General features: G+C 44.6%; 2 protein-coding genes and 1 long non-coding RNA gene across 6 annotated transcripts; 1 reads left to right on the top strand and 2 right to left on the bottom strand.

The window, feature by feature from the left end:
* LOC105691708 lies at nt 1–6,551 on the bottom strand. The gene is made up of 19 exons (XM_048650616.1): nt 6,393–6,551; nt 6,144–6,283; nt 5,900–6,022; nt 5,690–5,815; nt 5,475–5,635; nt 5,282–5,391; nt 5,016–5,214; nt 4,695–4,937; nt 4,369–4,626; nt 2,688–2,830; nt 2,480–2,619; nt 2,280–2,402; nt 2,063–2,188; nt 1,838–1,995; nt 1,634–1,743; nt 1,308–1,506; nt 936–1,178; nt 602–859; nt 1–508 (listed from the first exon to the last, which is right to left on the bottom strand). The coding sequence occupies exons 1-19, from the start codon at nt 6,439–6,441 to the stop codon at nt 388–390; spliced, it is 3,030 nt and encodes a 1,009-aa protein (XP_048506573.1). The 5' UTR covers nt 6,442–6,551; the 3' UTR covers nt 1–387.
* A 332-nt stretch (nt 6,552–6,883) lies between these two features.
* LOC105691717 lies at nt 6,884–24,446 on the top strand. 4 transcript variants are annotated; one of them, XR_007277286.1, is made up of 10 exons: nt 6,884–7,150; nt 11,064–11,177; nt 11,372–11,489; nt 11,717–13,128; nt 13,315–13,546; nt 13,750–16,969; nt 18,403–18,563; nt 18,673–23,210; nt 23,683–23,887; nt 24,054–24,446. It is a non-coding gene; the product is annotated as an uncharacterized LOC105691717 (long non-coding RNA). The 4 variants fall into 4 exon arrangements; XR_007277289.1 differs by lacking the exons at nt 11,064–11,177; nt 24,054–24,446 and having other exon boundaries at nt 23,683–24,030; XR_007277288.1 differs by lacking the exons at nt 13,750–16,969; nt 24,054–24,446 and having other exon boundaries at nt 13,315–13,506; nt 23,683–24,025.
* Nucleotides 8,020–10,990, bottom strand: LOC105691642 (fatty acyl-CoA reductase wat-like). Its single transcript, XM_025746406.2, has 10 exons — nt 10,343–10,990; nt 10,050–10,189; nt 9,862–9,984; nt 9,658–9,783; nt 9,410–9,570; nt 9,237–9,346; nt 8,953–9,151; nt 8,626–8,868; nt 8,267–8,524; nt 8,020–8,187 (listed from the first exon to the last, which is right to left on the bottom strand). The coding sequence occupies exons 1-10, from the start codon at nt 10,467–10,469 to the stop codon at nt 8,109–8,111; spliced, it is 1,566 nt and encodes a 521-aa protein (XP_025602191.2). The 5' UTR covers nt 10,470–10,990; the 3' UTR covers nt 8,020–8,108.
* Nucleotides 24,447–25,435: the final 989 nt, after the last annotated feature.

The following is a 25,435-nucleotide window of genomic DNA, read 5'->3' as shown; positions in this document are numbered from 1 at the left end:
TTCATTGCAACCAAGCCTTTCTATTTATTGAACGAGATAGTGAATACAGTTGATGCCCTACATGACTTTTTCATCAATTGTTTTCGAAACAATTGATGCTTCGTAAAAGTAATTTGAATATTTACTGGTTAATCAATTTTGCAGAGAGGACATCACTAGCTCTCCGCGCCATGATTAATTTTTATTGTCAGATGAATGATAATCCTCGAATCCAGTTTTATTGGAATATCCTGTCAATCTTACATGCGGCATTTTCACTTGACATAAAAACTACGAAATTTTCGATGGGCGTGGAACAAATGAATCGATTCGTCTCGTCAATTTTGAAAAGTCGCACAGATGTCCGATTCCCGAGTTCGTAACTCCGCTGCACACTTTGACCGATCTTCAAACTACGTGGCTCTTCGTACCGACGTCAACTGTGAGTATCGCGCTAGCGAACTTCCAAATGATCCAAAGGAAGAACGTGACGAGTAGGAGCCGTACTACGGTGTGCGCGATGTAGAGTCTGAAAAAGGCGAATGAAAATTCGTTTGAACTTTTGATCCCTGTACCGAATGTCTTCCAGATTTGTCATTCCAAGGTCGTAAAAGTCACTCACAACGTGTTGCGTCTTCTCGCCTGACTAATCGTGTCGTCGGGATCGTCCAAGAGGTGCCTTCGAACGCCCAACACGTGAACGGCACCGTATTCCAACCAATCGATGTTCGACAAGCTGAAATGAAACGTGTCCTTGTCCAGGTCGTTCAATCGTTCCCAAAGATTCACGACTCTGGTATTTTCAAAGATCCATCCGTGGTTAGTGAAGAATGAGATGTCTCGAATTGTTTTCGCAACCTTATTGTGAAGTTTGTAAAACCTGCAATGAATCGGTGTCCCTTCATTATCCCGATATCCCGTAACAGCAATTGGCAATAAAATTAGCTCCTGCTTACATAGGCTTTTTGCCGATTAATGTGCACAAGGTATCGAGCAGTACGGCAGGTAGCAAGTGGAATAAAAATTCATAAATGGCGAAGACTGGGTACGATTTTATGCAAACCAAGAATGTACAATAAATTGCTCGGTTCGACGGAGTCTTACGTTCGCATAATCGCGCGGTGTTGATTAACTCGCCCCAAGTAATTGGATTTTCTGGTCCGTTTACGTAATTGTAAACAGGGATGCTCTCGTCTTTTCTGAAATTCACAGTTATAGATGACAATATTTTCGAGGAGAGATGAGAGGTTCGAACGCGAGTCGCGACCTGAGTAACATTCACTCAGTTTTCGAGCCGAAAATTTCTCTGGTTTTCAACGTATACTCACCTCCTCGCGGTGTTCGCAGTTTCCCACGCGCAGGCGATCAGACTATTGCATACCATGTCGGCTGGGACGATATCAACGTTTTTTTCGCTATCCACGTGAATCGTATGTATAAGACCGGCACCCACTCCAGCCATCGCTGCGCTGAGGCTCGTCATACCTTGAAGCCATCCGGAAACTGGTTCCTTGGCGGTGGAGAGCACTGCGGAAAGGATCAATGCCGAAATATTGGAGTAAAGCGAGTTTCGAGTTTTTCCAATGTTCTCCGTGCGATGAGGATTCATCGCCAAAACTCACTAAGCGTAGTTACAACGAATCAGTGAAATTACCGATTGATGGTCTGTAAATGGCAAACGGCAAGTCCCTCGCGTATTCGTCTATGGTACCTTCCGCTACTGCTTTCGTGTAGGAGTACGTGTTGGGCCATTTTCCCAGAATTCTGTATGGAAAATGCAGTTATCAGATCGGCGTCAATTTCGCCGGGATCTTCCCGTCCGCGACATCGACGCTTCGCACCGGTCGGGAATACCTACTTTTCCGTGATCACTTGAGTATCCGTCGACCAGTTGGATCTCTTGGACATTTCGAGAAATTTGGTGATGTCCTCGTAGCTCATCGGTGGCTGGCAGACGTGCTCGTTAATCTTGTCTTGAACGCAGTTGGAGAATGCCGTTGATACGTAGACACCGACCTGGAATACATTCCGCGTTCAAGAATTCGGCAATATTTTTTTTCTCTTTCCACGGTGCGGCACAGACCTTAAGATTCTTGCATTCTTTAGCGATATCCACGATATCCTTGACGCTGTTCACATTTAGCGGAACCGCCCGTTCTAACGGTTCGTCGAATCGCACGGTTGCAGCCACGTGAAATATAACTGAGACCTAGCCAAGTTTTATCATTACGATTGTGTCAGTTCGATCGGTGGAAGGACAAATATGAACTTTCAATGAAAGAAGCGAACGTTGCACATACGTTGTCGATAATCCGCGCGCGGTCTTCGGATGACAAGCCGAGTCCCTTGATTCCGATATCTCCGGGTAAACCAATAACCTTCTCACCGAAATTCGGGCATTTGCTTCTCACGGTATCGAACACCTGGGATAAAATCGAAGCGGCGTTATTGGTGGGTGACTTTTGATTTATTGCGATTTTTCATTTGGAGACAACTTTACCGAATCCGCAAGTAAAACCGCTACTCGCTCCTGCGGACTCTTTTCTTTTTTTTGACGCACCAAAAGGTATATATCTCCGATACCTTGGCAACTTCGGAGCAGTTTTTCTAACAATAACTTGCCGATAAATCCGGTTGCGCCTAGAAATTCACGGAATTAAATATAACTCGTTACTAACCACAATGACGAGATCTCAGCCCTTTCGTACCGGTGATGAAAATATTTTTTCCTCTATAAAACTCTTGGATCTCGGACATGATGACCCGGTTCACGTGACGTTCAGCTATGTAATGTAAAGGATATTCGGATCTCCCGGAGCTTATTGACTGCTGACCCCCTTCCAAACCTCGTCTAACTACTCATAGCTCGTTTTAATTATATTTTTCTACCGACACTTTCTTTTTTCAACGGCATAATCAGGTATACAAACGAATACGGACATCTCACGGTTGAACTAACGTCACCATCCGGTTTGAATTAAACAGATCTTAACTATTCATTGCTGATAACCACACGGGAATCGATTCGGTGCCTTAATTACCGGGAACAATCTGCCTTAGTCATCCTCTATTAACATGCTAGATTTAATGAATTTAACAAATAGACACTCGGTTTATTTCTGAGAGGTTGACACGCGGTTAAATATTGACAATGGGACCAACGAAATGCTCGTGCGTTGCTTCGAGCCCAAAAAGAACTCTGCACATTAGATTCAGACAAAAAGTGCGGTGTGAAGACCCGTACCAGAAACGGCGCCTTATACAGTTTTCGAAAAATTGAAACTTGATAAAATCGGTAAAAAGGAACGCCAATACGTGGGAAACGGAACAATGTATCCCGAAGAACGATGCTGTAGTCACGCACTTTCAGAAAACCAAAGGAATAGCTTGATAAATTCTTTATTTTGGCATCAGGGAAATGTGTGAAACTTCTTTATTCGTTGATGACAAAATATCGCTCAACTCTGCAAAGTGCATGGTGTTCAGCTTCCTACGTCGCATGACAAAAGACTCAACATTTGTGTTTACCACCCGATATACTGCAACTCTACAGAAGCGCCTCCGTTCTGGAATATCGATTATCTGTCTTTTACTCCTTTGCGGTAATACGAGATATTATCCGATCGGATTCACCGTCCTTCCGAATTCGGATCGTCTATTTTTCATTTCAGTGCGGTCGCGAAGAATACCGTTCAATCTTATTCACATCTCGACAAATCATATAATTGTGACAAGTGTACAAAAAGGATCAGCTGACAATGATGTCATTTTTCAGTTATAAAAAGTCTGTTGCTTTGCAAAATTTCATTAACTCAACTTCTTCCGAGGTGTGACTTATCAAATAATTTACCATAAACGTTACGTCCGCATCGTGTTGATATCCGTGGCTACCAATAAAACTGAGAAGTTTATACGCCGCACAACAAAACTCGCCATTGTCATCCGAGCGAGTGATGTAAAATTTTGTTGTACGCCACGAATATGAATATGCAAATAGGAGGTGTTAATTTTCGTGTACGAAATAACCATAGAATATCTATGAAATAACGTTAAGTAAGATACCGTTCCGGTGTAAAATTTACATGAATTTTTGTCTAGATTTATTCATCAAACGCAAGACGGTACATTTAACAACGTGCAACAGAGATAAAGAAATTATCTATACGCCCAATGAGGCTATCGCCGTTTCGAGGAACAACTGGGATTTGGTACACCTAGCCCGCGAACGCTACCTTCCAGATGATCCATAGAAGAAGACTCGCGACCACCAGTCGGACTAGCACGTGGATGGCGTATAGTCTGAAACATACGAACGGTGGTGGTTAGCTGCGAGTCTGAAGATTAACGGCGGTTTGATTTTTGAATTTCGAAATTGAACTCAGTTCTTACACGTATTGACGCTTTTTCGCTCGATCTATGGTAGCGTCGGGTTCGTGCAGCAGGTGTCTTCGAGTCCCCATCAAACAGATCTTCATATATTCGGTCCAATCAAAGTTGGAGAGACTGAATGGAAATATTTCCTTGTCCACGTGATTCAATCGCTCCCAGAGATTCTGAACCCTCTGATTACGGAAAGTCCAATCGCGCGTGGTAAAAAATGTCAGAGTTCGACTGACGTTTGCGCCCTTCAAGAATAGTTTGTGAATGCTGCAATGAACAAGGTTCTCATTTTCGAGTTCAAGTTCGAGTCGCGGCGATTCCCATGTCATACTCACAAAGGCTTCTTTCCGAGTATTACAAGGACAGCGTCGAGCAGTAAGGCCGGTAGAAGGTGAAAAAAGAATTCTAATACAAGGAACACGAGTTTTGATTTTACAGGTATGAAACTGCTGTAATATACAGCCTTGATGGTGGGAACCTGAAGTCCAAGTAGGAAACACAAATCGAGGAATTTCCTCCAGGTGATCGGACTCTCGGTTCCAGATACGTAGTTGTAGACGGGAATTCTTTCCGAGTGTCTGGAGTGCAGAGATTTTAGAAAATAGAGTGTTCGACTGAAACTTAAAAAAAGTGAGAATCGACTCGATATATCCTACCGTCTTTTGGTGACCGCCGTTTGCCAAGCGCAAGCAATCAGAGCATTGCATGTCATGTCAGCCGGGACAATATCGACTTTTTTAGAATCGTCCATTTGCATTGTATGAACGACGCCTATTCCTACTCCAGCGATTGCTCCGCTAAGACCCATCATGTTTTCGATCCATCCGGGGAATGGTTCCTTAACGGTAGTTTGGACTGAAAACCGAAAAAGTATCGTCGAATCATCCCCTCGCTCTCCACACGTGCGCGTAACTTGTATTACCAATCGAGGGACGGAAGACGGCTATCGGCAGATCCTTGGCATATTCGTCCACCGTGCCTTCCGCTATGGCTTTGGTGAAGGAGTAGGTGTTCGGCCACTTTTCCAGGATCCTGCGGAGCGTTAATTAATTGCACTTGTAAGACCATCGGAATTTCTTCAGTATATTTTTTTCTAGATAACGCCGGTTCCATACTTGTGAGAAATTTCATCTCTGGTAGCTTCCGACCAGTGGGATCTTTCGGAAATTTTAATGAAATCGTTGATGTCGTTGTAGTACATGGGCGGCGAGTAAGTTTCCTCGTAGATCTTCTCTCCGACGCAGTTGCTGAATGCCGTGGATACGTAGACCGCGACCTGTAATTTCAGCCGTTAAATACCCCGCGTCCGATTCGATCACGGCGTCCGTACCTCGAGATTTTTGCATTCCTTGGCGATGTCTATGATGTACTTGACACTGTTCACGTTCACGGCGATCGCCACATCCAACCGTTCGTCGAATCGCACGGTGGCAGCGACGTGAAAAATAACCGATACCTGAAACGCTCGATTTTTAATTCGGTGCGGCTTCTCTGCCGTACTAATGAATACCATTAATTTGACACCTGACGCACTACACACCTCGTCGACGATACGCGCACGATCGCTAGACGACAATCCGAGTCGATTCGCTCCGACGTCCCCGACTAATCCCACGAGCTTCCCCGCGAATTCGGGGTATTCCTTTTTCACCACGTCGAATACCTGGACAAAATTGTTCGCGAAATTTTTATACCCCGTAAAAAATCCACTCCGCACTTCCTCGATACCGTCGGAACAGTTACGGTCGTATATGAAGGGATTAGTTTTTTAGGGAAAGAGTTACCGGATCTGAAAGCATAGCCTGGACACGTTCGTGCGCATCTTTTCCCTTCTTGGAACGCACGAGGATGAAGATCCTTTCGATTCCCCGGCAGCTTCGTAATAATTTTTCCAACAGTACTTTACCGATGAACCCAGTCCCACCTGTAAGCAGATAATGCAAAACGTCGCGTGGTTCCAACACCGATTTCGTGCGTCGGCGATCGATCCACGCTTTTCGCGAGTCATTCGAGTTGTTCGAGTGAATTCGTACCGGTGATAAAAATACTTTTCCCGGTGTAGAACTGTTGAATTTCCGACATGTTTTCCACAGTGGAAATCCAGTAGAATCACTAATTGCACTGCGCACTTATCAGAAGCTCCGATACTTTTATGGCGTACTACCTTTCCCTCCCGCCCGTCGGGCATTCTGTTCTGATAGGCTGAATAAAATTGTTCCATTCCGCCTTTGAACGATTACGCATAAATGTTCGCGATGCATTTTCTTTGTAACAGACGCATTACTTATTTAGCGGTCATTAGCCTAGATTCGTCGTAATAGCTGCGGTATAATTATTCAATATGTATGAATATGTAGTGTCGATTAGTTTGAGAATACAATTACATAACAATCGATTTCAATTTGGCGAAAACAAATGCCGAATTTCAACGATAAGAATATTATGTAGATTCCATTGTCTGCCCGGCAAAGGCCATTGTCTTTCTTCCGGTTATGTGTTGGTGGCACTAGGCTCGGATCAGACATCAGACGCATGATTCGCGGTAACTTACATAGCCCAGGTCAGTCGAGGTTCGTACATTCGATTCACGAGGTATCCGATAAGTGCAATCCGTGACTCGCTGATGAGAAGATCGCAGTTTTACCTAAAACTGACGAAGTTTTGTTTCGTCGTCTCGGTATTTGATAAATTTCAGATATCTACACCGCAGCTTTGAGGAATATCGTCAGAAGCCGTACGCCTCCACTTCGTCTTCGTAAACAAGAATAGTCGCCGACTTCCTCCGAATGCTGTGAGTATCGATGAAAATTTTCAACGTCATTTTTCACCACTCGTGAACAACGTATTAGAATAAAGCTGAAATTGCCAACAATCGACAAATTCAATAAAAAAAAAAACTCATGCTCTCGCACGTTTGTTTAACCGCCATATTAACGAAGATGGTTACCAGTCCCACTTCGTTATATACGATGATATTCTCACTGAAATATGAAACGATGCGACATTATCTGCCCTTGAACATTAATTTACATCACATTGCGACCGAGGCCATGCGCATAATTTTATACTCTTCGCTAACCACTTTCAGTATGCACTTGCATCGCTGTGAAATTGGCTTACAATTTGCAGATAACTTGAAAATCATTTTTTTGTCTGTGGAGTTTGGAATAGAAATATTCTCGTTGCTGAATCGAGGAGAATACAATCGCTGTAAATATATTACGTGTCGCTAGATTTTCGGCAATTAATTTTTTTGTTGGCTCACTCGGGTTTCTTTTCGAGCAATTTCTCAACGTTACATTACATGTCCGAGACAGGTATCATACGTGAAATGCATTCAACAATGACTAGTAGCTATCTTGTAACCACACCGACGCCGGTATTGCTCATGTGCCGGTAAACTGTTGAATATTCACAGCACCAATATTCCGTATTGATTGAGAGGCCACGACTGTAGGACCCGGACCACAGTTTCAATAGTAACTGTCATTTCCCAGCCACTCATGAATTTTTACAACGCACAATTTAGTGGAAAAAAAAAAAAAGAAAAAATGAAGTTGATTTTCATTCGAAGCAAAAATGACATCGGATAATTATTCTAAACCCGAAGTGAGTCGTTCTTTTGTTGCCGATGTACATACTCGGGAAATGATACTTCACTTGAAATGAGAGCATCGTTTATTTCGAGACAAGTTAAAATTTCCAGACATGTGATCAACGGGGGGGAGGTATCTGCAAGAATCCTAATATCATCCGATCAGCTTCCACAGGACGAGGAGAACGAGGGCGGCCAAGAACAATCGCACGATACAGTGGATTATATAGAGGCTGAAAAGCACAATTTTTCGTAACATTGACTGACCGAGAGGACGTGATATTCGGCCGTTTTAGGGACAGTTGTACTTACACCGTTTGCCTGCGCCTCGCTTGCGGTATGGTCTCGTCGCCGTCCCTGGCTAAGTATCTTCGAATCCCGTAGCAGTAATCTTTGATGTAAATAGGCCAATTCAGTTCCCGCATGCTGAAGGGAAATATCTCCTTATCTTCCGGCTTCAATCGATCCCAAAGATTTTGCGTTCTGTGATTTCGGAAGTCCCAGTCGTTCAATGTAAAATACGATACGACACTCATCAACTTCGATCCCTTCAAGAAAATTTTGTAAAACCTGCAACGATAATCGGTGTCTTTCAGATTACGTTTCCCCCGCTTACTTCACGTTTGCTTAAGTAACGGTGAACGATTTGAAAAATCCAATCGCACGCTTACCTGGGCTTTATACCGAAGGGTCGTCTAATAGCGTCGAGGGTGAGCGCTGGCAACGCGTGCAAGAAAAATTCCAATATGAGAAAAACAATTGTGTTTTTCACGTAAAAGCAACTGTTGTAATAAACGCTTTTACTCGTCGGAATCGAATATGCAATCGGTTTGCCGATCCCGTTAAATTCTTCCCATAAGAGGGGATTTTCAGGGCCGGACACGTAGTTGTAGACTGGAATATCCGCGGCGGGTCTGTAATCCATAAATATTATCAGCGCGACGGTTCGTCGTTCGTTCGATATCCCACTGTTCTACGGAAAAAAAAATATCCCCGACCGTCTTTTGGCGTTGGCGGTCTCCCATGCGCAGGCGATCAAAGAATTGCAAACCATGTCGGCCGGTACGCAATCGCACTTCTTGTCAACATCCACTTTCATCACGCTTATTACGCCCACACCTATCCCCACCAGGGCCCCGGAGAATCCGATCGCCGAACTGAGCCATCCGGGAACGGGTTCTTTGGCGGTGGCCAACACTGTAAAGATCGTCGATATTATTGAGCGAAGTTAAAGGCTGTGGAACCGTAATTATTAATGGAGAATAAAATAATTGCGCGTTACCGATCGATGGTCTGAAGATGGCGACCGGAAGGTCCTTAGCGTTCTCAAGTACGACGCCTTCCCCAACGGCTTTGGTAAAAGTGTAGGTGTTCGGCCACTTGCCTATCACCCTGTGAAATTTACCGATATATTTTGAAGGGTGGTATTAGTCAGTGGGGAGAATCGAAATCTACCTTTTCGTTATCTCGTCCTTAGTTTTTTCCGTCCAGTTACTATTTTCGAAAACGTTCACTATCGCGTTGATGTCGTTGTAACTTATAGGAGGCGCGTAGATAACTTCGTCGATTTTTTCTTGGACGCAGTTACTGTAGGCGGTGGACACGTGAATAGCGGCCTGAGAATCGAGATGATAAAATGAAAATTATTTCGATTCCAACTGAAAATTCGTTCGGGTTATCGATCGTCCGCAGACTCGTCCTACCTTCAGATTCACGCAATCTTTGGCAATGTCCATCATGTACTTAACACTGTTCACGTTTATGACGACGGCCTTGGGTAGGGATTCGTCAAATCGCACGTTAGCAGCGGCGTGAAATATCACTGAGACCTGTAACCGCGGGGTTCAACGTTTATTCGTTTTGAAAACCGACAATAAAGCGAAATAATCAGTCGTCGCGCTGTTGACCTCGTTAACGATGCGGTTGCGGTCTCTCGACGACAAACCGAAATCGGAAATCGTCGCGTCGCCGGCGACGGCGGTTATCTTATCCGCAAATTCCGGGTACTCTCTCCTCACGACGTCGAACACCTGTGTAAATTAAAATCGGCAATTAACCCGCGACTGGATTTTCCCGCCGTTCGGATCGGTCGTACCTCGTTACTCAATAGATCCCTCTTGCGGTCCTCGGGGGTTTTGCCTTTTTTTTCACGGATCAGAACGTATATCCTACCGATATCACGACAACTTCGAACCAGCTTTTCCGTAAGTACCTTACCGATGAACCCTGTGGCACCTGGCAACGAAACACAAAATTTTATCCACCATTTCTACAGTTTTTAACGAAGAGAAACGAACTGGAGGTAAAATAGACGCGTTTAACTAATTTTCGAACGATTCGAACTCGAGCTGGTTCGCACGATAAGAATTTTTTCCAGAATAAGCTCACCGGTGATAAAAACATTTTTGCCGGCGTAAAATTGTTGTATTTCCGACATTTCGCCCTCAGCAGCCGCGAATTTTCGACTTTGAAGATCGACGTGATCCATCACTCTGCAGGGACTTATGAATTTCATTCTTTATGAGTTTCTGATCATCCCTTCCACTTGACGATTTTGATAGGCCAGTTACTGTCGAGACCCTATACTCACCAATACGAATATAGACCAAAGTCGAATACCTTAATATTTCGGCGTTAACAACGTAGACGAGTAACGCGTCGCCCCGTCTTTAATATTTATGATCGTGATAATCCAAATCGTTTTGAAGTTCAGAATCAACGATGTCTCCTTATCGCGTGGACGCTACCTGTCGCTCTCATTTACGTAATAGTTTGATACCACCTCTGGTGATTCGATTTAATTTCTAGAATGCGTATCGCCGTTTCGACAAATTTTTTGGTATTCGGATTCTCGAAACTCCCCATACCGCATAACAAAGCACCAATAATTCACATTTGAATCACAAATCAGCCCATTCCGAACAGCCTATAACCTCTTAGGTAAAAGCTAAGGCCTCGACCTCGTGGTCAGGTCTTATTTTTATGAAGCGTGGGTTCACCTGAATTCTCATATTTCGTTTTCTTTTTTTTTTACAAGCGGTCAAATTTATTCATCTCATGTGTTACAAATATCAAATCAACAAATTTGAGAACATTGCACATGTTACAGAGCATCGCTACAAATATCCATCAAAATGAACAACGTATTCTGATATTTCTGGCGACATTTCTGGTTTCAATGTACGATCCCTCTCCTTCACATGAGGGGCCACCTAAAGAAAAGGTAAAAAGCTCTCAGTAGCGAATCGAGATGCTAGTCTTTGATACGATAACCCATTTCAAGGAGGATTCCGCATTTTGTTTACTCGTTGTCAAAGTCTAACTGCATTTCTCCAAATACTCCTGAGGAATCGTGAAGAAGGAGAGTTTTGAAGAATTGGAAAAGTAAAATTCCTTCAGGTTTTTTTTCCTTTATAGGAAAACAGCGGAGGACGCGAATCCTGCAGCGATTTGAGATTGACTGTAACCCAAAGATCAGGATATCTTCCGTTCAACGAACGACGGAGGGAGTTCGTTAGTCCTTCCATTTTTCGAGGTATTCGTCCATTCCGCGGAATACCCGAGTCGATTTCCATAAAATACAAACAGTGCCGTTGGCTATTGAGGCCACAAATGACGCATCGGAGTTTGCGCTAGTTCTTTATTTAACTACAGTAGACAATGTGTCCGCTAATATTTAATCCGGGCCACTGATTGACCCCTTTCCGCTCAAGCTCGATTATCGAGCAAAAGACCAACTGATTTGACTTGAATTTCTTACAGCGGTATTCGATGAATGATATGGACCCGCAGTCGGGACACACGTCCGGAAACTTCATAGCTTTTGGTGACGTAAATTTAACAGTTATTGTTTCGCTCCAACATGATGCGCAAATTTGATCATCTATATGAAGCGAAATATTCAAAGTTGATTTTTCATTGGCTGACAATGAATTATGTCTAACCCCGGACGTATGCGCCAATAAAAAAAATCGAATCAACGTTCACTTTCATACTCCTGCTTACCTTACAAAAATCTGGATTAAAAAATTGCACACCCACTTCGACTTTACTTCCGTTTGATTGTTCGAAATGTAGTCTCCGTCAGCTCTACCAAGCACATAGCTACATGTATGGGTAAATCTGAACCACATAATAAAACGGTACGAGGTAAGTACTTAACATTCAAATAGAACATAGAACCTTCGATCCAATCAAGTATAAGGCATTGTGTTTATTATAGCTGACTGGCATAAATGCATGAGAAGTAAGTCGATGTAATACAATATTAACTTCGTCTGCGATGACAAGCACAAAAGGGCCATTCCTTTTTTTTGTCGATGAAGTTTCTTATTACAGACAAATTTTGCTAAGAAACCATTCAGGAATCTCGCTGCATTTCTCCTCAAACTCCAAGGGGGTCGGTAGCAACCGTTATCGCTGCGCTGGCTTCCTTATGGTTCACCGTGTCAGCAATGAGCTTTACACTACATCGTGATATTCACAATTTCAATGTACGGAAATGATTCAATGTGAGAACGTATTTATGAAGCGCCAGACGATTTCCATACGGTGACAAAAAAAGTGGGGCTCCTCGAGAATAACAACGTAGTCTCAGAGATTGGTCTAGTTTCTCACCAAATAATTTCTAAGGAAAATGTGCCCGATTTTATTGGAAATATTCGAATGGAAAAATCTCTTCCGAAAGGGAAAAGAGATCACGCTCGTTTCACGCTACCGAAGTGATCCGCAGATCGTTATTAGAGCTTCGAGAGAGATCGCGATATCCTTGGACGACGAGTTTCTTGTTTTTTATTCCAAGCGCCGGCGGTCCTCTTCCGAACAGAGTCGATGACGGCAGGAACCAATGTTCGATTGAACAATGAGGTGGCCTTTCACCTTTCCGCCTTGTATCTATGATGTCAAGAATTACGTGGATCTACAATTCAAATTCATTACCATCGAACAGCCAATGATAATGTACGTCAACCGTCGCGTTGACCCACCTCCTAGACTCATGCCCGTCGAGTGTTTTTCAACTAGCACGTACGTTCGATTATTATCAATCGCTCAGGCATTCCACTGGAAAAGCGCCAGTCCATGTTTGCGTTCTCTTCAACATGCCGCCGAGATACGAGTCGTTGTTCGAAACAAGAATAGAAGAACATTTACGCCGCACGAACGAAAGTGTCGTCGTGAGTATTTTCTACGGTTTGGACAATTGATTTGTTCAGGAAATTCGTGACCCCGATATTAACGACGAGACGATTCGGAATTCGTCAAAGTTACGAAGTCTCGTAACCGCGTGATCTTAATTGTAGCAATTATCGGCGCAGACGGATTTCCCTCATTAAGCAAAACTGCAATATTTCAATTCACAGAATCGGAAAGAACCTGCCTCCTTCACCGATCTCTCCGCGGTGTCTGATGGCTTCGATCCGCAACGTTGGTTTGATCCGTCAAGCCCCCGTTGGTATCAGGATAACAAGCGAACGTCTGACTCGAAGACCTTCCCCACTCGCCTAATGACCCCAATTAAACGAAACGCCAGATCGCATCCGTCTGACGAGTAGGTGTGTATCCTTGTCATCCTGCCGTACACAATGGTCACAGGTATGCAGCCGTATCTCTGTACGAACTAGGTAATCATTAATCATTCGAGTAGAAAGTTTTCAACGAAAGACGCGGTGTAAGCGCCTATTTCCAAAATTAACGGTGTAAAAAAAAAGGAGAAACAAAATGAAACGCATTCAGGCGTATAAATTTTGGCACCCGGTTTTCCGGAGTGGTGGTTCACCAGAACCGTATCATTTTAGAGTAGTACGTGACCAGTTGAATATCATTCACCTGACCCAACACGGGACTATTCATACCACGATAATTTTATGAACTCCAAAAGGGCGAAGGGGCGGAGGAAAACACGATGCCTGTATACCCACCTACGCACAAAATTGTCGCTGGAGGCAACGCGAACCCGAAAGAGGGGGAGAGGGGGGGAGAGTGTAGGGGGTGAGTAAATGGGTATTGGGTTACGTATCGCTATAGAGGAGTTTTCGTCGGAGGGTCGGTATAGCGCCGTTTTGTTAGGGGGGGGGGGGGGGTCGTGTGGCCTTGGGGCGAACCACGTGCGAGTGGTCGGGATCCGGAAATGTTTGTTGTATTTTCCCATATCTGACGTTAACTAATGTGGGTTATCGCGGAGAGTTTGCAAAACGTGGTATAATCAAAGGACCGGAATTGCATATCATCGTCGTCGCGTCGTCGTCTTGTAGCTGCAACTTTGAAAGGGTGAATGGAACTCACGCACCGTAACAACCCCTTGATCGTACGCGGGATGCGCTGAGCTTTGAACGAAGGTTCAGACGGGCGCGAAACCGAAGCAGTTAAGCCGCTTGATTAAAACCGCCACCTTCCATCCTCGCGGGGTCTCGACGTTTAATGAGACAACGGATACGCCTCGTTTCATTAGACGCGAACTACAATCTTCCACTTGCCCTTTCCCCCCCCCCCCCCCCCTCTGCTCCCCCCTTCCGCACTCATAATCAGAAGTGGAAGAGCTTTTTTTACGAGGATATTTGGCCGACTCGAATATCTATGCGCGATACACCGGTATCATTTTTATTTTTTTCTCTTTCTCGCTAGGCAAGAGAAAGAAATCTTTTTTTTTTTCAGAGTCCGTACCGGCCTCGCCCGCCCGTGCCTCGGGGCAGGGTTTTTTTATACGCCATTTCGGGGAGATAGATAAATTAGGACGAGGCGCAGCCAAGCGTTGGCGATATCGTGCGGGTGACGTTGAAAGAATAAGACTCGATGCGGCGAAGAATTAGGGTTGAAAATTTCCACGTTTCAAGATAAAAGAAAACTTTTATTCGTAGCGAATAGCGGAGAATTTTCTTAACAATGCGTACGCCGTATAGTCGGTGAGGAAAATTTTGCGAGGCACCCTACCCGCCGCGTAATGCAATTCGCTGCTAAATTACGTTCAAGCGAAGATTGCAATTCCGTCTCCGCGAGAGATGAAACAACTCCGTAACTATACGAGCCTAACGCAATTTCTGACTGTGATCTTTTGTAACGGTCGCCACCAAATCGCCCTCGCCCGCTCGCCTGACGCTCTAGACGACGACGGCGGCATGCGCCAGACGCACACGGATTTTTTTTCAACTCCCCTTTGCCTCGACGTTCCAACCCCGCCGAGAAAACCCCCTAATATCCCTTCGGGCGATCGCTGTTGAATACTCTTTGCTTTCCAATTTTTTTCTATAGTCTAGCGATATTTTAGCGCATAAAGTACGATTATCAAACACACGCTATGCGACGCCGCGGCGGAATCCGTTTGAGGTTTTGCGGAATTGCAATTCGTTTGACGATCAATGTTAGCGAGATTTAATTATCCCGATATACCGCGTCGAAGGTACACAGAGGACATGGTGAGAAATAAATTTAATTCCCGTTAAAACTGCGCGAGCATTCGTCTGCTATGAGTAGGCGTTTTATCGCGAGTAATAAACCCCCCCCCTGGAGGATATCAACTTTAGGCCCGTTTATTCGCTCGAGTCTCGGCTAGGAAATTAAACGTTCAATTAAACAAGCTACAGCAGCTATCGCCTCGTGACCATCGAACGAATTATATATCCCCGTTTTACAGCTACACGTAGTCCTAGAATAAACCAATAGAAGAAGGGGCATCGAACCGCTATGAACGTGCAAAAACCTTTACCCTTCGGTTTGCCGGGAATAAAAAAAAAGGATGATTCGGGGGTTGGTATGAAAAACAAAAAAAAAAAAAAGGTCCCGTTTGTTTCGGTTATCGCTAAGCTGAATTTTGTACGGTTTCCGATCCGCACGCGTTTTGCCGTTTCGTATTTCCGCATTCGGTATACGCTCGTAATCCGGTTTCGTTCGTTCGTCGATTATTCGTCGATCGTCCGGCTAATCGAAAGCGCGGAAGTTAAAATGAAAAATTGATATGGTAAATGGTAAATTTGAATAGAAAGTGAAAAAATACTAAAGTCAAAATTGACGTTGCCAAGTATCACACGGCTCGTCAACCGATTCCGCATTTGTCGACTGGGCTGAATCAATCTCGCTAATCGAGGTGCCATTCGTGTAGACGGAATTCTCAAAATTTCTATAGCTGCGACACAACCCATATCTATTTGGCGGATCGCAACCGCGTCAGCTGAGACCTGGATCCTTGCGTCAGCTTTTGAAACGACCTCGTACCCGCGATTTTCGAAATAACGAGGGGAGATTCGCGGATGGAATATAGTCGCGAACGAGGCTATTTGCGAAGCTCTAGTTTACTACCTTAATTCGCTTAGACTTTGCGCCTTTTTCGCGAAACAACACACCAACAAGAACAAGAACAACAAGAAGGTACTGGCTGAGGAAGAACTATGTAACCCGGAGTAAAAGCGTCCCGGGAATTCTCGCGGAGTGCCATCCGGATGAGAAAACGCGAATCCAAAGTCGGGCAACGTGTTGCTCTAAACTTGCTCTATTTATCAGGGTTAAGAGACCCGCACAGTCGTATATACCTTATACACTGAAACCCAACTTCACCAATTAGCGTCCGCGTTTGGCTGCCTCCTCTGCTCCCGAGGCGAACCTAGCCGGGATGCAAAACCTGGAGTATAACTCTTAGAAAAGCTGGAAACTACGGCGCAAGTTAGAAAAGTCAAGAAACCAGTTAGTGCTGCAGCTGGTTGCTTATCTCGGTTACAGGCTTTCCAAGATTTCCGACTATCGCCGAATAAGTCATTTTTCTTCGCGGACGATTCAATCGCGGAAGCGTTGAAACGATTCAACATCCGGTAATGGAAGCTTACGACTAACGGGTACGACGTAGACATCGTTCAACGTTGGACCAAATCTGATCGAATTCGAGGAATCGATTCGGAGTCGTTGATAATTAGAAAAAAAAAAAATCAGAAATTTGCTTACCGAGAATCCAAGCTTATCGACAAGTGCGACATCCCCCTCGGTCATCCTCCGACGCCGTTATTGGTAATTATGTGAAAGGAGAGAAAAAAGGTAAAAATCAAAAAAAAAAAAAGACGGTCGTAACCTTTGTAGCAGTTTTCATCCGAAGCTTTTATTCTCGTAAAGTCTGAGTACAGCGGCGTTCATTGAAGCATAGGCGGAATTCTCTTTGATCCTTGAATTACCTAAGCGGCCGAAAAAAAAAGTTTCTTTTATAACCCCGGAGGGGATCAAGTTGATGTTTACAGCGACTCGCCTCGCGCAGCTCGTCGTCGTTTACGTATACAGTTCACCCTTTGAAACGCGCTACACTTTACTATGCAATCAATCGTTACCATACAGGGTGATTTCTTCCAATCGATCCAGAGCTCGGAAATACATTTCTCCGAGATACTGAATACGGCATCGGAGGCTCGTCACTTTTAATTTTCCAGACGTCATCGTGAAAACCGATTCACCCGGTAGGCAACTTCCGAAGCAGCTGTACCCGTCGCCTGGACGCGCGCGACTCCGCAAAGAGCTTATTGCTTTGTACGCACGGTTTGACCTCAACGTCCGACATGGGGACTGCCTGCATTCGAGGCGAAGGATCGTGCTCCCGATGCTCCGTGTTTCCGAGGAAGCTAGCCGCACGAAATTCAAAGTAATCGCATCGATCTGGATTCACTTTCGACCGCGGATCGACGGAGGGGGGGGCCTGTTCGCACCGGCCTACCTTATCTGACGTTGCACACTCCGGCGCTTCTCTCTCGGGAGGCTTTCCTCATAAGCACCGCCGTATTGGTTGAACGGATCGGATGTCTGCATCGGTGCGAATCGGTGCGGTGGTTGTATGTATATATATATATATATGTATATGGACGGGGGGTGTATCGGAACACCCTCGTAAAGACGGCGACGGTCGGGCATCAACCCGTCGCGTCGTGTCGCTAAAACCGGCATCGACGCAGCTATTTTGTTTCACTGACGAACACAAAAGGGATTATTATAGTTTCCGAATCACTGACTATCACCCCCGATGCCTTTGAATAAGCCCAGTTCCCCGCCGGGATTATGGTTCCTAATGTCTACGTTTGTTTTCGGCTAGTGCTTGTATAATCCGAAATGTCCAATTTATATACGGGGGTATAGCGATTTACGAGGAATCCTCGTTCGCGCGAGCAGGAAACCCCCGCCCTCTCCCCCGCCCCCAGTCTTCTTGTAAATCAGACGATCGAGTGAGATGATGAAGTCATCGGTCGAACGCGGCGAAAGTTTTCCGGTGGTACGTTCCGGCAACAATTTTTTTACTTCCCTTTTCGATCGGGTCGGCATTTTTGTTTTTAACCCGGAGCCGTTGGCGCCGCGTTCCGCGGCTGTTTCATTAAATATTCAGCAAGTTCTACGGCGGCAAGTTAGCCGCGAAACTTTGGGTATTGGCCACCCGCGTGGCTCCGAATGTCACCAACTTTCGAGAGGTAAGACAATGACGCTTTTGTTTACAGTGACTACGAGACCGACAGCCTGATCCTTCTTGTTAACAACTTTGACCTAGCGTTACATGCGTCTCGGTTCCGGGGTAACTGGAGAATTTTCAGCCCCGACAGCGCGGGGGGGGGGGGGGAAAACGACGTCGACCGAGGCCTTCGGAGATACGGTAACGAAGGTATAACGAGTCCGATGTGAAAAATGAAAGCCCACGTCGGCATGAAATACGCGGCATGCGCTATTCACGACGCTCACTTTATAATCCGATGCGATTTCTTGCCCGCCAGGTGACTCCCGAGGATTCGGAGTACGCGGTTAAATTATTCTACGTTACGGGCCTCCGGGACTTACGCTGCAGTATTTATGGGCCAGCTCCCCGAATTTCGTATACACGTACGTTGTACCTGAGGTCGCCTTAATATTCTCGTTATACATGGTGATCGCGTCTCCCCGGAGTCTCCGCGAGGCCAAAAGGTTGAAGGTAGTGTGGATGGAAGGCTGGAGGTGCACACGTGAAAGCCCCGTGTATACGTTATGTGCACACAATCCCGTACGAGAAGGACCAAAGCGGAGAGCGTGCGCGCGCTACGGAGTCCATGGGAGTCGGGAGCGGAGATTTAAAATTCCGGAAGGCCGTGTAGGTACCACGTGACAAAGTAGAATCGCTTTGGGCAGCTGATTTCATTGTGACATTTCGTATTCTCCGTACTTTTTCCCCGTTGAATTTGGGCTCTGGGTTTTCCGAAATTTTCGTCGATTGCTGCTCGCCGACCGGAGACCTCTAACGCCCGTCTGAATAAAACATAGCAAAAACATCAATCTGGATTTCCCCGATCTAGAAAGTATAACGCTCTCAGATTTCAAGGGGACGAAACCATCCCCCGCTCGACCGATGGGCGAACACCTGGGAATTTCTTGTGAATTTCTTGTTTCGTTAAATACCAGCGAAGATCGGGACGAACGTTGAACCGAAGACGAATTTTTTTTCGGTCGTTCGTTCGGAATATTTTCCGCTTCAATTTTCCCTCGAAAATGGTGAAAAATTTGTAAAGCGATGCGGCCATACGAAGCGCACAAATCAGAAGCAGCTACGTGTATATGTATATACGTATATTACGGAGCATTGAACGTCCTTCGAACTCTCTGAATACGCCCCCGAAACGGGGTGAAACCGTCGCGTCGCGGCAAGAAGGCCGATTCACAGCCATTACGTACAGCTTTTCAATAAACCGCAAAAGTTCTATCCCACTTCTCCTTCGACGAGAACTTTGAAAAAGTTCCGTATAGGAATTGGCCAACAGATAAAATACAGATTTCGCATTCCGGTGCCTGCTAGGATTGGGCGTAAAAAAAAAAAAAAAAAAAACAAGAAGAAGGGAAAACGAGGAGAAAAAAGACTAATATCGAGATAACGAAAAACCGTTCGGAGAAGCTTAGCGAGTAATTTGTAAACATAAAGTCCCTTTTTGACTCGTTGAATAAAAAGGGCGGCTTAATTCACGCGTACCGTTTAAGCGGGTGGAAGTAGGAGGAAGAGACGAGTGCGATTTTTTTTTACGATAAAATTCACAATCCACTTCGGTACGTTCCCCCCCCCCGTACTCTGAAACGAAAGCTCGCGCGTCCAGAGGACATGAAAGTAAAAATCGACAATCCACGTGGCTCTCCGTCGTACGCCTCGAATGTCAGTTGTTCGGTCGCGTGTTTCGATATTATAATGTCCGCATAAAATAAACTATCTTGCGTATTTTCTTCGAAACAATATCCGAAATTTGCTCGCAGCCGTTTCGATGAAATCCTTCGAATAACAGTATAACATATTCCCTCGTAAAACAACATGCAGATTCGCCAGAACCAGTTTTTGCTCTCGGTTCACCGTCGCGAATAAGATTCCGCGGGCAAAACCGCTAATTTGAATCGGATCCACTCGACGTTAATTTTCACCGAAACTTGAATAAAAAGTAAAAGAATAATCAAATTGTTGAAAATGTAAATTCGCCACTACGCACCTCGAACGTATAAATAAAGCTATGTGTAATGTTATTCAAATATATGCGTGTTTTATGCCACTCAAATTTATATCTCTGGCGTTGTCACGTCATCGCGGCCTATGCAACGCGCTTCGAAATTTCATGTTTGTTTTCGCAGTAGATCTCGAGGTACGCCGGTCCGGAAATTCGGACCTATGCCCGCGCGAGTAAAAGGCAATCGCAATTACGCCGTTCCACTTTCCCAAGGAATCCCGTAAAACGCTTCGAAGATTTTTCTATCGATTGTCAAGTCGATTCCCGCGAGTCCGACGTGAACGCGGAGAGTCGGTCCTCCATATTCAGCGGTACGCGAGATACGTCAGACGAGCTGACTTTTTTCTTTTCGTTTCAAGTTTCTCCGTTTTTTTTTTCTTTTTTTTTTTTTCTGTTACACGCCAACCGCAACGATATTCGCAGCCGCTATCATCCCGCGATAATATATCCCCCCTCTCGGATACAATTATACAAATCTAATGAAAATGGCAAAAAAAAATAAGTGGGCTGTTCCATTCCTTCCTCCCTCCACTTTTTTTTCCTCATACGCGGCCGTACGGCGCTTCGGGAGACCGGGATATATGTCCTACAGCGACGACGAGATGGCGGAACAAATAAACGACGTAAATTATCATTATTATCATAGGTAATCAAGGAAGAAGGGATGGAAAAAATATTCTCTCATAGCGCTAGAGGAGAAAAAAAAAAAAATAAGTTTATTTTACTTTCGGCGATAAACTACCTACTTTATGTAACGGCGTTGAACCTGCATCTGATTCCGACCTCTCCAATTACCTCTTCTTCTCCTCCGCAGTTTTTGCGAGTTTTTTTTTCTTTCTTTCTTTCTTTCTTTGTTTTTTCCCGACGTATGCGTATATTATTTGTTTCGCCGTTGCGAAAAGATACCGATAATTCTTATCGCGATGTACGAAAAACGCCTCCTAATCATTACCGAAGCAATTAAGGCGACGCAAGAAGAATATCCTCGAGCGTTCTCCGACTCGTCGCGTGATAATATTTGGCGTGCAAATATCATTCAAATGCTCCCTACGTGCGTATTATATCTCATTCATATGTATCCGCGCACACAACACGTGTACCCAGTTTTATGCACGTGCAACGGCGAACGTTATACATATACGTGCGTCATATATGTATACCGACTTCTTCTCGAGCTCTTCAACCGACTCGTACGTACACGTACAGGCGAAACTTCTCTTCGAAAATATATAAGCATCAGCTGTTACTTCATTACGTATACATGGATGCAGGTAGAGGTATATAAATAATAACGTAGGGGTAGCGGCGGTGTCCTGGAACAAAATAAATTAGCATCGTTTATACCAATGTAGGTGGGTAGGTTACGTCAATATGTACATGTAATACATACGTTATATCTTCCGTTTTGGTTTTCGCCAACTGTTCCTCTCTTTCTCACTCTCTCAGGTATACACATGTATATCTCCGAGGCTCGCGGACGTTTCGCGTTGCGGGGGTAAAGTCAGCTTCCGTCTTGGTTGAACGTCAAGTAATGCATTCATACGCGTACTTTGGCTAAGTAAACTCGCGAAGCACTCAGCGAGCCCTCCCTCCTCCATACATACGTATACGGCCGGATAGCAGCCATCTTTTCATAGCATTTGGCTAAATGAAGCGGAATGGTGAGCAGACGGAAGTTCAACGAGCCATCCTTCCAACGTCTGGTATAGGGTTCTTTTTTCCGTCATTTCCTTTTTGTTTATTCTTACTTCCTTCCTTATAAGCTTTTCTATTTTACTTTGCCTTCCTTTTTTCGCTCGATTCTCTTTCCTTTTGCTTCTTCTTTTTTTTTCTCCTCCTCCGCGACCTCCGTTGCTCGTCCGAGCTTTTAACCCCCCCCCCCCCTCCCCCCCTCAGCGATATCGCCGAAAAATGTTTTGGGGAAGAGGAACGAAAAAATTTTTTTTCAAACATTTTCACAGAGATGATTGAATGAACAGTTTTGCGGAATCCGCGATGCGTGGGCCGTCCGTTATTATACTCGTTATATTTCTTCCGCCTTTTTCTCGCGATTCGATACAGAGGATCTTATTAACAGAGGAGTTTATTTGAATAACGACTTATACGGAATCGGTTGATATCCGAAGGTATAACGTAATTACGTGTACGCTCACATGTATGTACCTGGTAATAGGTAACAATTTATTACGTTTCTTTGCACCGCGTCTGCACACCGGTCTTTACGGTAGCTGTCGGGTCGTCGACCCCGTAACGTCTTACGAGTGTATAAATGTCGGGGGGCATAAAAAATGAAGTACCACTCGATCTTCGTCTCCGTTCAGCGTACGGCGACCGATGTGAAAATTCGTTTGAAATGCCCACCGCTCTTTATTCGAACTCGACTAATTTTTCAACCGTCGATAAACCGCCTTTCTAACAAATTAATTACTCCGTCTCTGACATGAGAGTAGAAAAAAAAAAGTAAAAAGAAACTCGATGGTTTTTCACTCCGATAACGTGTGATGCGGTGGAGGAGACACGGCTGCTGTAATAATATTCGACGATTACAGTGATTCACCTGCAGCGTTAACGAGGGCAACCCCTTCATCTCGGTCGACTGCGCTTCGCGTCCACCCTTTTCCCCCCTCGAATTTCCCCTCTCCTAATTCCCCCCCCCCCACCCCTCGCACTACTTCGCCTTCCCGATGTCCAGGTATGAAACGCGCGAGGACTGGAATCGCGCCACGTGTTTGTTTGTTACATGTGCGGAACGAGGGGGTCAGTTGGATGCACCTGCAAACCGTCGTGGTCACGTGGACGAGGTATGCTCTTTTTTTTTTCCTATTATCCCTCCTCTCTCCTCTACGCGGTAACCGTTAAACCACCGGCCGTTGCGCGCCGCGCAATCAAAGAAAACCGTTTCAAATTCCAAATTTCACACTTTTTCGAAGCTGTTTGTTTTTCATTTTTTTTTTTCTTTTTCTCTTCATTCATTTTCGATCGATCGTCGATACGGATCCGTTTGGTTTTTCCGTTGTTCTTTTTTCTAATCCCTCGGGCAGCCTGTTTGAGAATAAGTTTGGGGATGTTGATGAATTTTGAAATTCTTACGCTCGCCTCTCGAAGAGGAAGCGACTCGGGTGAACGGATCGGGGTATTTTATATTAACGAATAAACAAATGAATAATTATTTGAATCTATAAACAAAAAGGGGCATGGCAGCGGCAGCGAGAAACTCATACGATATTAAACGCATTCCTATACGTTCCGAAATTCTTGACACTGATTTTACAGCGAATTCCGGAAAAGAGACACGTTGAGCATCGGGTGAATGAATATTCTGGAAAGGTTGAAATTTCCCACCTTGGATCTGGATTAAAGCAACGACGTACCGGTATAGGTATATACCTATACACGCATCTCTTCATAAATACAGTATCAAGGGGAGGCATCTTTTTGGTCCATGCATATCTGGATATGGCGAAGCTTCTACGGATAGGTATATATATATATATATATATACACACCGGTACCAACCAACCGGTAGATTGACGTAAAACTAGGTTACTCGAGAGTATAAAGCATGTTTGAAGCATAAAAGCAATTTTCTTCCGAGTGTGGAACTGAGTTAATTAGATTATCTTGATTGTGTATAACCTTTGTAGAGCTTCATCTTTCCAACGGTCTGGAACAAAGAAACCTGGGGCGTATATAAGCGGTGTAGGTTATAACTAATATTGTACAGGTACGTACAATACCTATGATACGCGTTTATACGTGTATAAATACCTATGTACGGACGGAAAATATTTCACTCGCAGCCGCGGCAGCTATAGACCGCACTTTCGGCTCACTCAATTATATAAGTTTCAGACGCTCGCCGAGTTCGGTACACATCGTACCCACATTATACATGTACGTAATTTTTTTTGTTTTTGGGTTTTATTTTTTATTTTTTTTTTTATTTTCGGGAATTCTGCCAACTTCGTTCGATTCGACGGACGTGAGTGCCCACGATATTTTTCGTTGGAAGCTCTCACCGAGCAACGAAAAGAACGTAGAATGTAAAGAACAAATAAAAAGAAAAACGACAAAGGGGAAGAAACAATAGAAAAAACAGAGGGCTGCCGGAAGTCAAAGCGCGAGACTGAAGCAAACAACAAAAAGTAAATTTCAACAAGCCGCGTCAGCAACTTCAAATCAATATTGCCGGCTACCCCGTTCGCCGTATTCGTATGGATAGGCCAAAATTTCACCCCTCGTCCGCGTGCAACGTACAGAGATTTGAAAATGAAAAGCTAGGAGTAAGGAAGAATCCACTTTAAGGATTTCATATTTCTATCCAGATTTCTTACCCCTCTCCGCCGCGGTATCTCGAGATCCTCCCGTGGTCCGTTATTCGCTTATTTTTATTTTACTCGCGCGTTCTTTGATGCACGTCGACAAAACAACGTCGGTAACGTACGTACGTACGTTTGCAAAACTTTGCTCCATCCATTCTTCGTAGAGATACAAATTGTAAAATCCTCTCGGAGATCCGGATTCCGTACCTGAAGCTGGGTAACGACCGGGCGCGACGATTGTGTGGACAGATTTTAAAAAAAATCTGAATTTCCATTCCTGAAAAAAAAAAATAAGCGAATCCTCGCGTAATAAGTTCTCAGAAATTTCCGGTATTCGAAGTAAGGGTGGAATCGAGGTTATCCACGCCCGCATGTAAATGATACGACATTTTCTTTTTTCTCTCTCTCTCTTCAATAATCTCGGAATTAATATAGCTATAATAGCGAGCGCGTTGAAAATGCACGGTAAGCATACCGGCTGTCGATCGAGCGTTGCCTTCTCGGAATATCCGACGTTCAAATACGGCGTAGCGGAAAATGTCAATTAAATCTTAACTCCGCAGCATCTTTAGTCTTCCACCCGTATACCCGGTAGCTTGAGTAGTTAACCCCCGTTGTTAGCGGTTATTGCAACAATCTCGAGCCCGTGTATTCGTTGCAACGATTCTATATTGCATCGCAGTCAAACTCGCGCACGAATAACG

This window comes from Athalia rosae, chromosome 2, assembly GCF_917208135.1.
Source record: "Athalia rosae chromosome 2, iyAthRosa1.1, whole genome shotgun sequence".
NCBI lineage: Eukaryota > Metazoa > Arthropoda > Insecta > Hymenoptera > Athaliidae > Athalia > Athalia rosae.
The sequence above is the reverse complement of the archived record's forward strand: the minus strand, read 5'-3'. Positions and strand labels throughout refer to the sequence as shown.

What these genes read in the sequence shown, in the direction of transcription:
- LOC105691642 (XM_025746406.2), bottom strand. Translation starts at nt 10,469, where the DNA reads ATGAAATTCATAAGTCCCTGCAGAGTGATGGATCACGTCGATCTTCAA. An exon ending in GGGATCTATTGAGTAACGAG is followed by an intron (nt 9,985 to 10,049) that starts GTACGACCGATC and finishes TAATTTACACAG; the next exon opens with GTGTTCGACGTCGTGAGGAG. An exon ending in AAGATTGCGTGAATCTGAAG is followed by an intron (nt 9,571 to 9,657) that starts GTAGGACGAGTC and finishes CTCGATTCTCAG; the next exon opens with GCCGCTATTCACGTGTCCAC.
- LOC105691708 (XM_048650616.1), bottom strand. Translation starts at nt 6,441, where the DNA reads ATGTCGGAAATTCAACAGTTCTACACCGGGAAAAGTATTTTTATCACC. An exon ending in ACGGCGGTCACCAAAAGACG is followed by an intron (nt 4,938 to 5,015) that starts GTAGGATATATC and finishes TCTGCACTCCAG; the next exon opens with ACACTCGGAAAGAATTCCCG. An exon ending in GCGAGAAGACGCAACACGTT is followed by an intron (nt 509 to 601) that starts GTGAGTGACTTT and finishes CGCCTTTTTCAG; the next exon opens with ACTCTACATCGCGCACACCG.